The sequence below is a fragment of the Dichotomopilus funicola genome (genome assembly GCF_033296635.1).
Source record: "Dichotomopilus funicola strain CBS 141.50 unplaced genomic scaffold C8A04scaffold_110, whole genome shotgun sequence".
NCBI lineage: Eukaryota > Fungi > Ascomycota > Sordariomycetes > Sordariales > Chaetomiaceae > Dichotomopilus > Dichotomopilus funicola.
The window spans coordinates 18,573-33,355 of NW_026944131.1; the positions used below are offsets into that span (position 1 = coordinate 18,573).

A 14,783-nucleotide genomic window follows, 5' to 3' on the forward strand; every position below is an offset into this window, starting at 1 on the left:
TGACACAGCAACCACATCTCCTTCTCATTGCATGAAGCCGTGAGGGGAAAGCACTAAAGGGGAAAGTAGCGGCACGGGAAAGAGCGACCCAAAACCAGTTGCTGGAAGAGAAAACCCGGGGGGTAGGGCACACCTGGTTGCAACAAATAAGAGGACGGCCCCTGGCAATTCTTGACCCCAGGCCGTCTCTGTTCTCCTCCCGTCCCCTCTTCACCTTTATTTTTTTTCGGTCGTGTCGCATTCCTGCCAAATCCACCTACCTCTGCAACAGCGGAATTCAAACTGACAACGCTAGCAGCTCAGCGCCAAATATCACTACCATCAGTGCTTAGAACGGCCCGTTCTTGACGGGGAGACGCTCGCTTGCAACGGTTCAAGTGGACACGCTGTGGAGCAAACGGTCGTCGGCCACAATTCCACTTCCATGCTCGCGTGTGATGATGGGTGGAGCTTCCGGCACGGCTCTCGAATATCCGTACGTCGAGAAGGTTTGTTGGTAGGTTGATGTCCAGATTTCCTTGATCAACCAAGTCGTTCAATTCATCCCTTCAATTCAATACCGCCGCTGTATTCCTCGAGCTTTCTTCAGCACATTCACGAAGGGTGATGTGCCATCAGTGAAGCACACCAGACGGTCAAGTGACCAGGTCGGTGGTAGGCCCCGCTCTCTCACCTCAACCGTTCCGACCAAAGCCACAATGCATGTGTGCCTAATTGAGAGACAAGATTGAAATTTTGTGATGGTGTTCTCTCCATAAAGCTGGAGAAGAAGAATCGCCTTGGGTAATGTACAACGTTTCCGGCAGTGCCGGCAACCAGACGGTCGGATCGCCCTGGAAGTTCTCCCCCGATCTAGGTCTATATGGCCCCTTCTATGGTGATGCGATTCCTCCGCCATTATCCCATGTACGTTTCCACCCGTCCCATGAGTCCACGCGATGCGATGTCGCGGAAGATAATGGACTTCTCGTACATTGCGTTTCCATTTGATCCCCTCGTCCCCGTCAAGCCCAGACGACCAACTGCTCCCAACGCGGCGTCGACGCCGATCCCGTTCGAACGCGATATGTGGCGTTTAGGTCTAGAGTATGGTTAGGAGCCTGGTTATGCTACATTTGCTCGGAAATCGCTTGATGGTGAATACTTACGAACTTGGCCATGAGGGCAACCATCAGGTCGAAAAGACCGATGGCCTCGACGAAAGCGAAACCCAGAATGGCGTACGAGAAAAGCTGGCCACGGAGGGCGGGGTTGCGGGCGACACCGTTAAGGAGGGCGGCGAAAACGAGACCGATACCGATACCGGCACCAGTCAGACCGATCGCGGCAGCACCCATACCCAGGTTCTTGGACACCTCGACCATGGCCTGAGCGATCTCAGAAGAGTACGCACGGCGCTGGACGGTGAAGGCCTGGCGGGTAGTGGCGTTGATGATGGAGGACATCTGCTGGCGCTTGACGGCCTGGAGGGGCGACGACTTGCTGGCGACTGCAAAATGGCGCAAAACAACCCGTTAAATCGCTGGCCCCGGTCATGATGGCAAGATGATCGCAGCTGTGGCAGCAGCGGGCTTGTTCAACTCACCGGAGATGGTCCGTTTGCTGGTGTTGGCAAGAGTGACGCGGGCGGCCGGGCGAGCAGCCTTGGTGGCCATCTGAGACGCCAATCTCGAGGCGAGCACGCGGGTGGAGGCCATTGTGATCGATGGGAAGCGTATTGCAGAAATGCAAAGGGATGGGTCAGGCGGTCGAGACGATACTCTAGAGTATTGGGGTGGAGGGGGATGGCTTGACTGCTGGAGGAGAGGGAAAAAGAGGAGGAAAGAGGAGCGAAAATGAAGAACAGGTGGTCAGCTGGGGAAGCGGACCTCGGGCTGGTCCGGGCAACGGGCTTGAGCAGCGAAACAAGCGACCTGAGTGGCCAATTCAATTGTCTGCTGGCAGGAAACTCTCCACCTTGGAGCTCGCAGTGGGTCAGGACTCTGGGTAGGTTGGGACGACTGCGAGAAAGAAAGGAAAAATTTTTGGTGCGGCACTTTGGGAAATGGTCGGGCAATCTCGGACGCGGCGCCCAAGACCGTGGCCGATCAAATGCTGGGCCGTTTGGCTGCTCAGTTTGCTCCCCTCCCCGCCTTGACCAGGCTCACGAAACAACGAAACGGTTAGGGCTATCACATTCGCATTTGTTAGAGTTGGTGGGTATCCGACAAGTGTGGAAACCATCCACGAGTCCGTCTCGTGCACGAGAAGCTGTCGGAGCTTTGGTATCAACTCGGGAAGATGGAATGGACAGCTTTGGTTGGGATGGGGTCGGCGAAAATTTTCAGATGTCTCACGCAGTTGAGGCTCCTCCGGGTCCCTGACGAGCCCCCACGAGGCCCCCACTCCGTGGCGAGTTGGGCGATTCCCAGTCGTCAACACCGCGGCACAGGGTCCACAGAGAATCCACACGGCACCAGGGGCTGAAAGGATGACGGCAGCATGAGTACGAAAAATGCCTCTCTGTCAAGCTTATTGCCATCAGTGAGAGGGAAAATATTATCTTGTTCACAGCTCAAAAATCAATCTCTAAATACCACTCAATGTTACCAAATTTTGAAGCCAACCCATAAGTTATGTCCCAGGCATTTCAATTCTTTTTTTGGTTTCCCAAGTTGGCGGGTCAGTTGCTTCTCCGGCGTTACAACCAATCAGCCTCCACGACCCGAAACCGTGTTTGCGAATGTTACACAACGTCTGCTTTGCCGGATGTTGTGGGCGGATCGGGTTACCCGGATAGCCGCATGATTGGTTGGTAATATTACCTGCCGCCGAGATCTCTTGTTGAGAGGAAGTTTCTCGGGTTTCGCGGCTCAACAGGTTCGGGAATTGTTCACGGCGAAAGTAGCCACTGCGTGATTATTCGCAGTTCATCAACCCCTAAGGTACTCCGTACTATGTAAAAGGTTCGCTCTTGGGAGGGGGTTCCACAATTTTTATCACCTAGCTTTACTATGTAGTTCAATGAGCTCCGGGTCTCATCAGACTGCTCCATGGTTGGTTTCCACGCCGCTGAAGGTGGCCGATTCCAAGACCCGTTTTGCGGGCCTTTGGAGTGTTACTTTGCGTCAACAACCTTAGGGAGGAGGAAGTAACCAAGTCACTCGAGCTATTCGTACAGAGCTCCTAGAAAGGAACTTGAAAATCAACCCAACTCCCGTCTTCCGTTAATTGAAGGGAGCTTCAGAGATATTTCAGTGCTAGCTATGCTGGGACTTATATTGTTGTCAGAACTTCCCAATTCTTAGTGTTTACACTCATTCTGCTACGTTTCTTTTGTCGGGACTGTCGCAGGTGGTTTAGCAACTCGCGTAAACTCAGACCGGGTACTTGAAGGCTATTTGCCCCGCCCATTTTATTCATATCAAGCTGAGATGAAACGAGAAAATGCTAGCGAGTAGTCCAATACACCACTCTCGGGTTTGTAGGACCACTCGTTGGGGTATATGATAATTCAATCAGAGCGATAACCCAGACTCAGTTTGGCGTTTCCCAAATGTTTACGCCCCCAGCGTATCCTCATACAGGCTACTGTAGCTCAAGTCGAGCGTCATGATTTCTGAACCCATCCACGCTGAACCCCTGCCCAGCCCACGGCATCCAAGAAAGCTCAAAACAAGGGGATCAATTCGGTTCCTCCGAGGTTGCCAGTCCCGCCGTCTTCTTTGTCGCGTACCCTTCAATAAAGCCCTCCGGGTCACAAACCCTTTCCAAACTGATCCTATTGGAGCTAACCCAGGCTCTGACCGTGGCTAAGGAGATACGAACACGCGGGACCATTGGTTGTTGATCCCCCGGTTGTGGTATTGAGGTTAAAGAGGTGGCAGAGTTGGAGATCGCGGGATCTGTTCCGGGGATAACCGTATGAGAGGGGGAAGTATCTTCGCCTATGAGGGCACGGTGGTGGTAGTAGTGTCGCTTCCTTGTCGAAGGCGGTGGTAGACCGACTCCTGCGTCCTCTGCGAGGGCCATTTCCCGTAACACAAGCAGACAGTCTTCTGGGGCGATCCACGTCGCCTGACTGCACGCCTCGACATCAACCACAATCTCCTTCGTTTCATCTATTGCTTGCTCGCCCTCTTGCGTTTCATGCATTTCATTGTTGACAACGCCGTCACCACTGGTGTCAACACCGTGAGAAGAGAGCGAGGGATTTGAGGACGACCAGTTGAGACCTAGAAGCCAGCGGCACACCTCGCCTGCCCAGAAACGCTTGTACCCTTTCTTTCCGAGGTCTGAAATAGGCTTCTCTGGTCCACCTAACACGCCCTCGCGGCGTGAGATTTCGTATGAGATGCCCATGAGCAGTGCACCAAGGCCCTTGCGCTGCCAGGGCGGGAAGATGAGGATGCACGCCAGATTGTTGTTATCCCAAGACATTTTTTCTTTGGAGAAAAACCCGACGATTTGGCTGCGACCGGGGTTGGAGGTGCCCGAGTTCTGGACGGAGGACAGCTCGGGTGTGGCGATGGGACGATAGGTACTAGAATCGGCATTGGACGAAGAAGGTGGGACGGCTGACGGCGTATGAACGAGAAGAAAGTAGTCAAATCCTGTAACATCGAAGAAGACGGACTTGTTGTCGAGAAATAGCTTGGCAAAGAGTGAGAGATTCTGGCAGAAGAGCACGTCTTTCTCCCCATCCACCTGGCGGATGCTCCATTCACCCTCGTCCTGCACTACCTTCTCAACCATCTTCTGTCCTGCGCTGGTCCGCTTCCCCCTGCCGTGTTTCGGCCCCGGGCCGGAGGATACCAGGGTTGTGCGCCTCCCCTGGGGATGTGTGTAAATTTTATCTCCGGGCAGATAACCCCGGCGCTCACACCAGCGGACGTGCTCCCACCACGTCACTAGCTCCTTGGAGTATTTGAAGCAGGACGGGCAGACGTACAGCCGGTCGAGCATGGGTGTGTGATGGTCACGGTCGCGGCGGGAATGCGGCAACGTTCCGTTCACGCCATCGTTCGCATCTTGGTGTTGGAGTTGTTGCTGCACCCCATTGTTGTTCGTCCCCTTCTCCACCTTTGTGCTGCCTCCCGATAGGTCACCTAGCACCTCCTTTCCATAGTATGACGGATACCACGCGCGGAAGCAGATGTTTCCCAGCACAACCTTGTCAATATTACGGTCCGGCCGGGCTGCCGTCTCCGCGGTGGCTCTTAACGTCCCATCGGGCTTGATCTTATTCGATTTCGACGCGGAGCTCGGTCCGGGCTGGGCGACTGATGTGGTCATGATGATTGGCTTGTTGCGCCCGAGTAAGACGGATTGCTGGTGGGGAGTGAAGCGGTCATTCTTCGTGAAGGCGCGGTTTGCCTTTCTCGGTCCGATCGTTGACGCCGTCGCTCGCGGACTTGCGGCCAGTTGCTGTTGCGCATTGAACATCGTCGTCATCGTCGTCGTGGCCGGAACGGCAGCGAGCATGTTGGTGGGGGCCGGAAGCGTGGCATCCAAACCGGGTGCTTGGAAGCTGTGGCGGGTCAGACGCGTTGTTGACTTTGGGGGCAGCTGCTGGTGCTGTAGATGTGGCTGTAGTTCGGGGTGCAGAGCCATGTTCTCCTTTCCGCGAGGTGACTGAGAGGCTTGCTGTGATTGTTGTGAAACTGGAACAGATTGGTCGGGAGCGTCACCGCATCGCCGCCGTCGGGTTCGCGGCTCTGGATCTTGAGGTACATCAATTGGGGGCACCGAGCTCTGCCGTGTCGCACGGCGCGAGGCTCCCGTTGCGCCAGTGGAGGGGCCGTGAGTCGTTGCAGAGGCCGTCTCCGGACCATCAGCGTGGCGTTTCCGTTTACGGGCGGCCGGCATGTCCGCTGTTGTGTTCGTAGTGTGCGCTATAAGCCAGTGTGTGAGGTATTTAGAGCGTGTCGCATACAGGTGGCGATGGAATTGAACCGATGAAAGCGACCATTGCTGTGTCAGAAGTATGTCCCGATGCCAAAGTATGATAGAATGAAGAAACTCTTATCGTATTCGTTCAGAGTAGTGTACTAGTATGTATCTCGAGATACAGGGATGAGCTGCTTAGGCCGGGGTTGGCCAGGGGCCCATCCCTCCCATTCGTGCTCTTGTCTTTTTGTCCATTTGTTTGGCCATTGAAGGACCACCCCATTGAGCCCCATTGGAACAATAGTGGGGCAGGTTTCTTCCCAGTCCAAATCGGAAATGCGAAAAGTCAGTGACCCCAAACCTGTTACATCGCGAATCACCGAAACGTGGAGGAACCAAGTCACTCATTCATGCTTTCGCGGCAACATCTGCCTGGTGCCTCGGCTACGATGAGTGGTTGTGAAGTTCAATGCTGAGCGCGCGAATCACCGCCTTTCGATGGGCTGAGGGATCCAGAGCGCTCATTTATTCGGTGTGTTGCCCCTCCTTTCCTTCCCTTTGATTAGCACGTTCACCAACCCCATTCTCTAGAGACTCAACCACGCGAGAATCAGTGCTCGCTGGCAGTCAGCTGGCCGAAATGCTGGTAAATATGCAGCAGCACCTGGGTTCCGGCAGTCTCGGAAGTCTGAACAGTCCGAACACTCATCACTCGACGATCGAAGCTCGACCGACGACGCAAACTGGCTCCGCCCGCTAGACACCGGGGACAAAGGATGGAACGGCGGAAGGGGTACGGAGCTTGGAGGGGGAAGTTTCCCAAGGGATCCCAATGCCACGTTGGTGGCCCAAGATGCGTGCGACAAGCCCCACGAAGCGGCCGGTGAAGCGGCCAAAACAGCACGAGAGCACATGCCGGAAAGTCCCGCCACATTTGTGGTATTCGATGGAGAAGAGGGTAGTCAATGGGGAAATCCACAGGTTGACACCCAGGTCCGATGGGACCAGGAACCTGAGCCGATTCCGTCGCATGTGTCCCACAAACTGGACAAATTTCCGTTTCTTGAAATCCCGACAGACCCAGAACAACTCAAAGCGCTTCCGAAGGGCTTCCACCAAACATCACCTCGGGAACAACAAGATGAGCTGTGGGTGGTGCAGGCAGAGGAGCACCTTGGGACTGACTGGGACTTGGAGAACCCTGGGAAGCATCGCCCCTACTCACATCCTTATCCACCCTACTCCCCGTCTAAGGTGTTGGGGATGCTGCACCGATGGCAACGCGTGCCATGGACTCCACAGCAATGGCGACTTGCTCGAGCCATTGCCGGCAACCGGACCTCCCGACTCCCCGTGTTGACTGCCCAGGCCTTCCTCCGACGGCAGGTCCTCCTAGCTCGACGGTCTGGTGGCACAATGAAGATGGAACGGTACCTAGGCAGCACAGAGGAGTGGAAGGCCCGACTGGCTAAAATTGAGGAGCAGACAGGGACTACCGAAGCCGACATCAAGCAGTGGCTCTGGATCCTCTCCGCCCCCGGAGGGGATGAGAAAATCCGTAGATTTCTCAGCAGCGAATGCCGCAAGCCCCTGTTCCTACTTCAAGTGCTGCTCGCCAAAGACAAGACCATCCGCGAGCCAGAGAGTTTCCTAGGGTTGCTGCACTTTGCAAGGGAGAATTACGTTTTGGCGAAGCGGCCGCAGGACGAGCTGCAGCACCAGACCTTCCGAGACGCGGGCCGCTCCATGACGTGGTGGCATTACGTGATGTTCCTTTACCGATTTGTTCGCCAGTTCCAGTCAAGTTGGCCGGTGGCGATGCCTTTATTAGCGCGTCTTACGGCCGATTACATTAATACCATACCACTTAGCAACACAAGCCGGGTGTTTACCGGCTTCCAGGCGCGGTCCTTCATCTTGAACAGGGCGCTTGTGTACTTCTCCTGGCCAGTCCGCACTCGGCCCATCGACCAGATGGAGCACAATTGGGCCGCACAACGGCATTTATTGCGCCTTGCAGCGACGACGGAACCGCCCCTCGTGATCACCCGGGAAGGGTATCGTGCCGTCAGGACGGTACTGGTGACTCTGAGAAAGACAAGGGTTGAAGCTAAGAATGTAAGCCGAGCGGCCGAAACCTGGCCGCCGTACCGGCGACCCTTGGATGGGTTAGATGAACGACGTGACCCCGAGGACGATCTCACGAGGAGCGCCAGGGCGGGCATCCTTGCTCGCGCATCCGGGTACGGCGACGACATGGTCGACCGCGCCTTGAGCATTTTGGGTGGCTCCACTCTCGGCCACGCGCCCACGATCCCAACACGCGCGCTGCTTCACCCAGCCTGGTCCGGTCGCCTGGCTAGTCGAACCGTATACTCGGAGTGGGCCGTGCAGGTGACGGCGACGAGGAATGCGAGAGAGGCGTGGATCGTCTTTGAAAATCCTCCGGCGCCGGGGCTCCGGCCCACTGCCGAGATTTATGGTCAAATGTTCGAGAAGCTGTACGCCCGCCCTGCGTCGGAGTTGGATCGGCCGGGGGACGTCAAGGAGGCCTTTCCCGTGCGCAACGGTAATCTCAGCGAATTCGAGATCGCCAGGTTGACGCCACCAACACCCGAAGATTTGTATGACCGCATGCTCTCGCAGGACAATATCAAACCCACGGGGTACTGCCTTACCGTTCTCATACGCCACGCCTCGTCAAAGGAGGCCGCGCTACGATACTTGGATGATAGCCCCTATCAGCACCTCATCGGGTCCCTCAAAGCTCCGGTATCAACAGCTGACCCGGCAGGCCTTAAGGCACTATCTGAGCTCCCGCTTAACATTTTCCATGCGTGGATTTCCCTCCTCTGTCGTATCCATGACGAAGTGCCGGGGAAAAGCATGGCCATTCACAGGTCTGCGGTGGAATCGCCGAATGCAAACGACAACACCAGCGCGGACGGGAAACGGCGGGAAGGTCCAGGAATCGCATCACCACTGGGCCTGTCCTTCCTGGGGCCGCATTCGGGAGATATTGGCGAAGCCATCATGCTAGCGAGCAAGTTTCAACATCACAACCGCAAGGCGGCCCACCATGATTCAGTACCGTGGCGCACCATCATGCGGGCTCTCTGCGGCCGCAAGCTCCTGTTTAGCCGCACAGGGCCCGACTTCAAAATACTCGAGACACTGATGACGTTTCTGAAGATCTTCGAACTCACAACCGCGTCTAAGGGCGTCGACCCGGTGAATTTTGAGTTGCTGTGCATCATGATCCGTAAGGTCCTCAAGATGACGACGTTTGACAAGACACAGGACGGCAGCATAGCATTACGCGCGACTATGCCTGTGGGCGCCGAATTGATTGAGAAGATGGTTCTGCGGGGGCACGCGCATGCGACCAGGACATTTCAAACTCTGACGGTGCCCGTTCCCGCCCAGCTCCGGGACCGACCGCTTGGAAGGGGGGATTACAGTGACGGGGACGAGAAGGAAAAGCGCACGGCTCACGAAAAGATTGCCGCCGACAGTGGAGTCACCTCTGGGATGCCCCGGTACAACGTCGTCGGCCGAACCCTCCATCTCTACATGATGACCCTCGCCTGCTGCGGCGACGCCGCCGAAATGGTGCGCTTGATGGATTGGCTTCTGGATGGATGGGGCCAGGAGTCCATCCACGAGGGCGCCAAGTCGCCGCATGGCATCGAGTACCGCTACACAATTCGCACGATCGCCTACTTTGCGCAAGCTGGCCGCGAGTTAGTTGACCCGGCCGAGATGACGCGGCTGCGGTGGCGGCTTGATGACATGCGCGCGAGCCAAGGATGTACGTGGTTTTGGGTTGATGAGGACACTATGAGAGAGGCGGAGCAGGCGATGAGACACGGGGATGAAGGAAGCCCCAGCGGCGTCATTGGAACAGCATCGTGGGGCGGAGCAATAGAGGGCAAGAAGGCACTGTTTGAGTTGGATACAGATCTCGTGATCATGCAGCACTGGGCTAGACTAGGGCATGCGATTGAGAAGGCGAGGACGGGGTAGCTGTCATATTCTCACGAGGGATAGCTTGGAATGCTGTATGATTTGGGGAGCTCAATGACTTAGAAGGGTTGGGGAAGAAAAATACAAAGGTTAAGAAGCAATAATCAAGTGCTTCATGTATGAATGATATAAAAATATAGATACAAATTAATGTACATACATATTAACTGCTGAAGTACCTACCGAAGCTCGAATATTTCTCACAATAGGCGACTTCAACCTCTCCCTCCAGAAATATCAATTGCTTCCTCTAACAAAAAAGACTTCTTGTCAGGGTTTTAATCTATATTCATTTTCCTCCCCTTCCTGTCTGTCGTCAGATTTCTTTGTTTTCGTTCAAGATCTCTTGGCACACCCCACCATTATCCCTGTTGCAACGCGTCACAATGTCTGGCGGGTTGGCACGCGCTTCCTCCCTCCCAGTTTCCCAAAGCGGCCCGGGTTTCTTTATTCTTCTCCCCCCCCTGGCCGTCGGCCATCATCAGAGCTGGGGGCCGGGGCCGGGACCGGGGCCGTGAACCCACCACGTTCGTGTGGGTTTTTGGATTTGGAGTCTCATTGTTGTGCTCTCTCCCTCACTTTATTGTTTTTAGGTGCGAGAGAACAATCCCTGGCAATGTGCAAGCCGGGCGGCAGAACCCGTTTTTCTTCTGCTCGAAACTTCTACTTTTCTCATCAATAATATTTGTTTTCTTACTCTGTGTTTCCATTCCTCTCCTGGCTTCTTATTGTGCTTTCACTTTTTCCGGTTCCATTCAACCTCAGCTCTACTTAACCGTCGTTACTATTTCTACCCTTAGCGTTACCAAGGATTTGATACACGACTTTATCTTTGCTGTCTACATCTATATTTGACCCCGTTGACGGGTTGTACATACCAGCCCCGTCTTCCCGTTCTGACCGCTACGGCCCTCAATCCACCGCTGGGGTCGAGCCTCGACTCTTTTTTCATATCCTCACGACGGGGTCTCCCGCCTATTGCCTATGACTTAGTTGCCCCTATGAACGCATTGCTAGGGATATGGTCCGCCACGGGACAGGAGCTGGGACAGGAGCAGGTACAGGAGGAGGAGCAGGAACAGGAGCAGGGACAAGATCTTGTGGAGGAGGCACGACACAGGGATTCCGATGACATGGCCTCTAGCCTCTCGGTCGAGTTTGCAGTCCGGCCGAGCCAGAATGTGGTTGTCGATATCCCCATGTTCGCCCTGGTGCATCCCAAATCACAATACCTAGGGTACACGCCACCGTTGCAACGGACTAAGGAACGCCATGCCGTTGCTTCCTTGCTCGACGCTATGACCATTGGGGCACGAGAACAGGAGTATGCAGAGTTTGAGCTCGACGAGTTCAGTTTTTATATCAACTCGGCGAATTACCCATGGGAGATGCGACCGCTGCAGCACCTCACTACAAGAGCCGGCCACGACAAGCTTTTCTTTGATGGTGTGCTCCGCGCGGGTGAAGCCAAGCACTACGTGCAGCATGTGGAGGTTACGGCGCTGCCGATTGGAAATTACGGTAAGTCCCACGCTTCGACACGGGACCAGATCTGGGTACGGTCGCGGTACAACTCCGGCAAGGAGATCTACTACAGACTCAACAAGCCAAGCCCAGAGTACGCCCGGTTCTACACCCCGTTCCTGTGGGTCGCAGACCTGGGGAAACACGTGGTCGACTTCACGACCGCCATGACGGAACAGGGACGAGGCGTCGAGATCAGTTCGTTCCGAGGGACCTTCGTTCAATGGCTAGTACAAATGCATGGCGCCTCTCCCGAGTTCCAGTCTTGGCGGGCGCAGCACCCTAGCGACGACTACCGCACGTCGGTCGTTGCCAATATTGATTTTATCTGGAAAGAGATGAACGGCGTGTCGGAAGGTGGGGGGAAAGCCGTGTCGCTACAGCGATTCAGGGAGCTCATCTACTCGAGCCAGTACAAGCCTACTCTTCCGAGATCGGTTCCGATGATTAGACGGGGTGTCGAGGAGGTACCTGCGACTGTTGTCACACCGTACGTGAATGACTGCTTCGGGCACATGGTGATTGGGAAGACATTTCAAGTCCTCGAGAGAAGCGGTCCCTTTCCGGTGGCCGTACAGCCTAAGGTCGCAGCTTTGACACCAGAAGGGTTGGCCGTCAAGGGGGCCTCGAATTCGGCAAGCCAAACCACCGGTTTCGAAAGGTTGCCGTATAGCCGAAGAAGCCCCAAGAGCGAAGCTTGCTTTCTTCCTCTCGCGACAATCGACAGAATTAAGGTGGGCGACACCATCTCGACCCCGCGTGACGGAGAGACGACGGGGACCAAGTGGCGCAGCATGGTTTCCAAAGGAGCGGCCGACCACGGTCTGTGGTTCGGGCTCGTCCAGCAAGTCCACGCGGACCCTCGTACTGGGTCGCGCAGCTTCAATGTGATCTGGTTATACCGCCCAGCCGAGACGCCGTGCGGGATGATGCGGTACCTGTGGCCCAACGAGCTGTTTCTCTCGGATCATTGTAACTGTGAGGGCGGGCGGGTCGCGCGGGTTCAAGAGCACGATATTCTCGGGACACACGAAATCGATTGGCGCTCTGAGGCGGCCCAACACGCCGGGCCGGGGGGAGTTGCAGGAGTCAGAGACAGGAGAGGGGAAGCGATCGACGAGCGTGGCGGACAACGGCTGTTTGTCCGCCAGACCTACATGACCGAAACGCGGCGGTGGGTAACGTTGCGGGATTCGCACATGACATGTGCTCACACGCGACCAGCAAAGGAGAACCCTGGATTCCGGGCCGGTGATACCGTGTTGGCTACGCTGTCCGTTCCGTCGTCATCGTCATCATCATCATCATCGTCATCATCACCATCATTTTCTTCTGTCACTTCTTCAGCGTCGTTGTTTCAAGCCCACACGGAACCGTACGAGGTAGTTAAAATCTTTAAGCAGGGTAATAACATGTTCGTGCGGCTGCGGAGGCTATTACGGAGAGCGCAGGTGGATAGCAGTCGATCTGGGACGACACCGCCGAATGAGTTGGTGTATACCGATCAGCTGGTTGTAGCCAAGGCGAACAAGGTGGTGGACAAGTGTGTGGTCCGGTTCTTCCGGGCGGGCGAAATGATCCCGACGCCGTATGATCGGGGGGGCACGGGCAACTTATTCTACATTACACACCGACTAGAGACTACGGTAACAACGACAACAGCGACGACAACTGGAACAAGCAGGTGCGTGCCGTTCGAGGGGGACTTTCCATCTTCCCTACGCCAAGGGTTCGATCCTCAAGCGCCCCCCACGTTTCGTAAGCTCCGGGGCATGGATCTATTTTGCGGGAGCGGCAACTTTGGCCGCGGGCTCGAAGAAGGCGGGGCGATTGAGATGCACTGGGCCAACGACATCTGGAACCGGGCGATCCATACATACATGGCGAATAGCCCGGGGTCATCTACCCAGCCGTTCCTGGGCTCGGCCGATGACCTGCTGTGGCTCGCGCTCGAGGGCCAGTACGCCGGCAACGTGCCGCGGCCGGGCGAAGTCGACTTCATCTCCGCGGGCAGCCCATGCCCGGGGTTCTCACTTCTGACGCAGGACAAGACGACGCTGGCCCAGGTGAAGAATCAGTCTCTTGTGGCATCCTTCGCGTCCTTTGTCGACCTGTACCGACCGCTATACGGCATCCTGGAGAATGTGGCGACCATCGTGCAGACACGCGAGAACCGGGCCGAGGACGTGCTCTCGCAGCTGTTCTGCGCCATCGTCGGCCTAGGCTACCAGGCCCAGCTCGTGTTGGGCGATGCCTGGTCGCACGGCGCGCCGCAGAGCCGAACGCGCGTTTTCCTGTACTTTGCTGCGCCCGGCCTACGGCTGCCCGACGCGCCACCGCTGTCGCACAGCCACTACGCGGATGTCAAGGGGCGTGGTTTAGGAGAGATATCCAATGGCGAGCCGTTTGTGCGCCGCTCCTTCGCCCCGACACCGTTCTCCTATGTCAGTGCGGCCACGGCGACGGCGGACCTCCCAGCTGTCGGTGACGGTAAGCCCGACTCTGTGCCAGCGTTTCCGGACCACCGCGTTGGTGCCGGCGTCACTAGCCGGTTGCGTTACCAGATCGCGAGCATCCCCACGCACCCGCACGGCATGTCGTTTGCCAAGGCATGGTACGGCCACAGCAGGAATGGCATAGGCACAGGCGCAGGCACAACGGCAGGCAAAGGCGTCATGACCACGGCCGAACGCGCAATGTTTCCCGACACCGGCCCCCGCGTCGCGCCCATATCCAAAGCCTGGCGCCATGCGCGGCCGACGGACGTGTTCCAAACGATAACCACGCGCAACCAGCCCACCGACGCCCGTGCGGGGTCTGCCCTGCATTGGTCCGATGACCGGCCGCTGACGGTGTTGGAGAGCCGCCGGGCACAGGGGTTCCCAGACGAGGAGGTGCTGCTAGGGTCGTTGGCGGACCAGTGGAAACTGGTGGGCAACAGCGTCGCGAGACAGATGGCCTTAGCGCTGGGACTCAAGTTCCGCGAGGCATGGGCTGGGGGCCTAGGAGAATCGGACAGGGCCAGCGTGAGTAGTATGGCTGGGAGTGACTGGGACCGTGATACTGCGGGGAGGAGTGTCAGTGTTGTTTCCTCTACCCCTTTTCCCTCTTCTTTTGTCCCAGCAGTGCCGGCAGCACCAGCAACACCAACAGATGGGATAGGGTACGCATACCACCCGGACCTACCCCGTGAGTTTATGGACCTCACGGGTGATACGGACGAGTCACCCGAACCGGAACCAGCAACATCAACGATAGTAACAACACGGAGTGACACTCAACCCCCCACCGTCCCCGAAATTGTGGACCTGACTACCGACAACTCGGATTCGGATTCGGACATATTCACACCCCACGGCCCGAGT

At 56.4% G+C, this 14,783-nt stretch overlaps 3 protein-coding genes across 3 annotated transcripts; 1 reads left to right on the forward strand and 2 right to left on the reverse strand.

Moving 5' to 3' along the window:
* Positions 1-1,075: 1,075 nt before the first annotated feature.
* C8A04DRAFT_33076 (mitochondrial ATP synthase) lies at positions 1,076-1,697 on the reverse strand (the record flags this gene model as incomplete). Its single annotated transcript, XM_062782323.1, has 3 exons — positions 1,076-1,081; positions 1,149-1,489; positions 1,586-1,697. The coding sequence occupies 3 exons, from the start codon at positions 1,695-1,697 to the stop codon at positions 1,076-1,078; spliced, it is 459 nt and encodes a 152-aa protein (XP_062632808.1).
* Positions 1,698-3,663: 1,966 nt separating this feature from the next.
* On the reverse strand, positions 3,664-5,847 carry C8A04DRAFT_15867 (males-absent on the first protein; the record flags this gene model as incomplete). The annotated part of the gene is made up of 3 exons (XM_062778645.1): positions 3,664-3,884; positions 3,984-4,106; positions 4,215-5,847. 3 exons carry the CDS (start codon positions 5,845-5,847, stop codon positions 3,664-3,666), a joined length of 1,977 nt encoding a protein of 658 aa, XP_062632809.1.
* Positions 5,848-6,780: 933 nt separating this feature from the next.
* On the forward strand, positions 6,781-14,414 carry C8A04DRAFT_15868 (uncharacterized protein; the record flags this gene model as incomplete). The annotated part of the gene is made up of 4 exons (XM_062778646.1): positions 6,781-9,693; positions 10,953-11,723; positions 12,108-12,497; positions 12,540-14,414. Coding segments are annotated over 4 exons (5,949 nt in total), but the record flags the coding sequence as incomplete, so codon positions are not given.
* Positions 14,415-14,783: the final 369 nt, after the last annotated feature.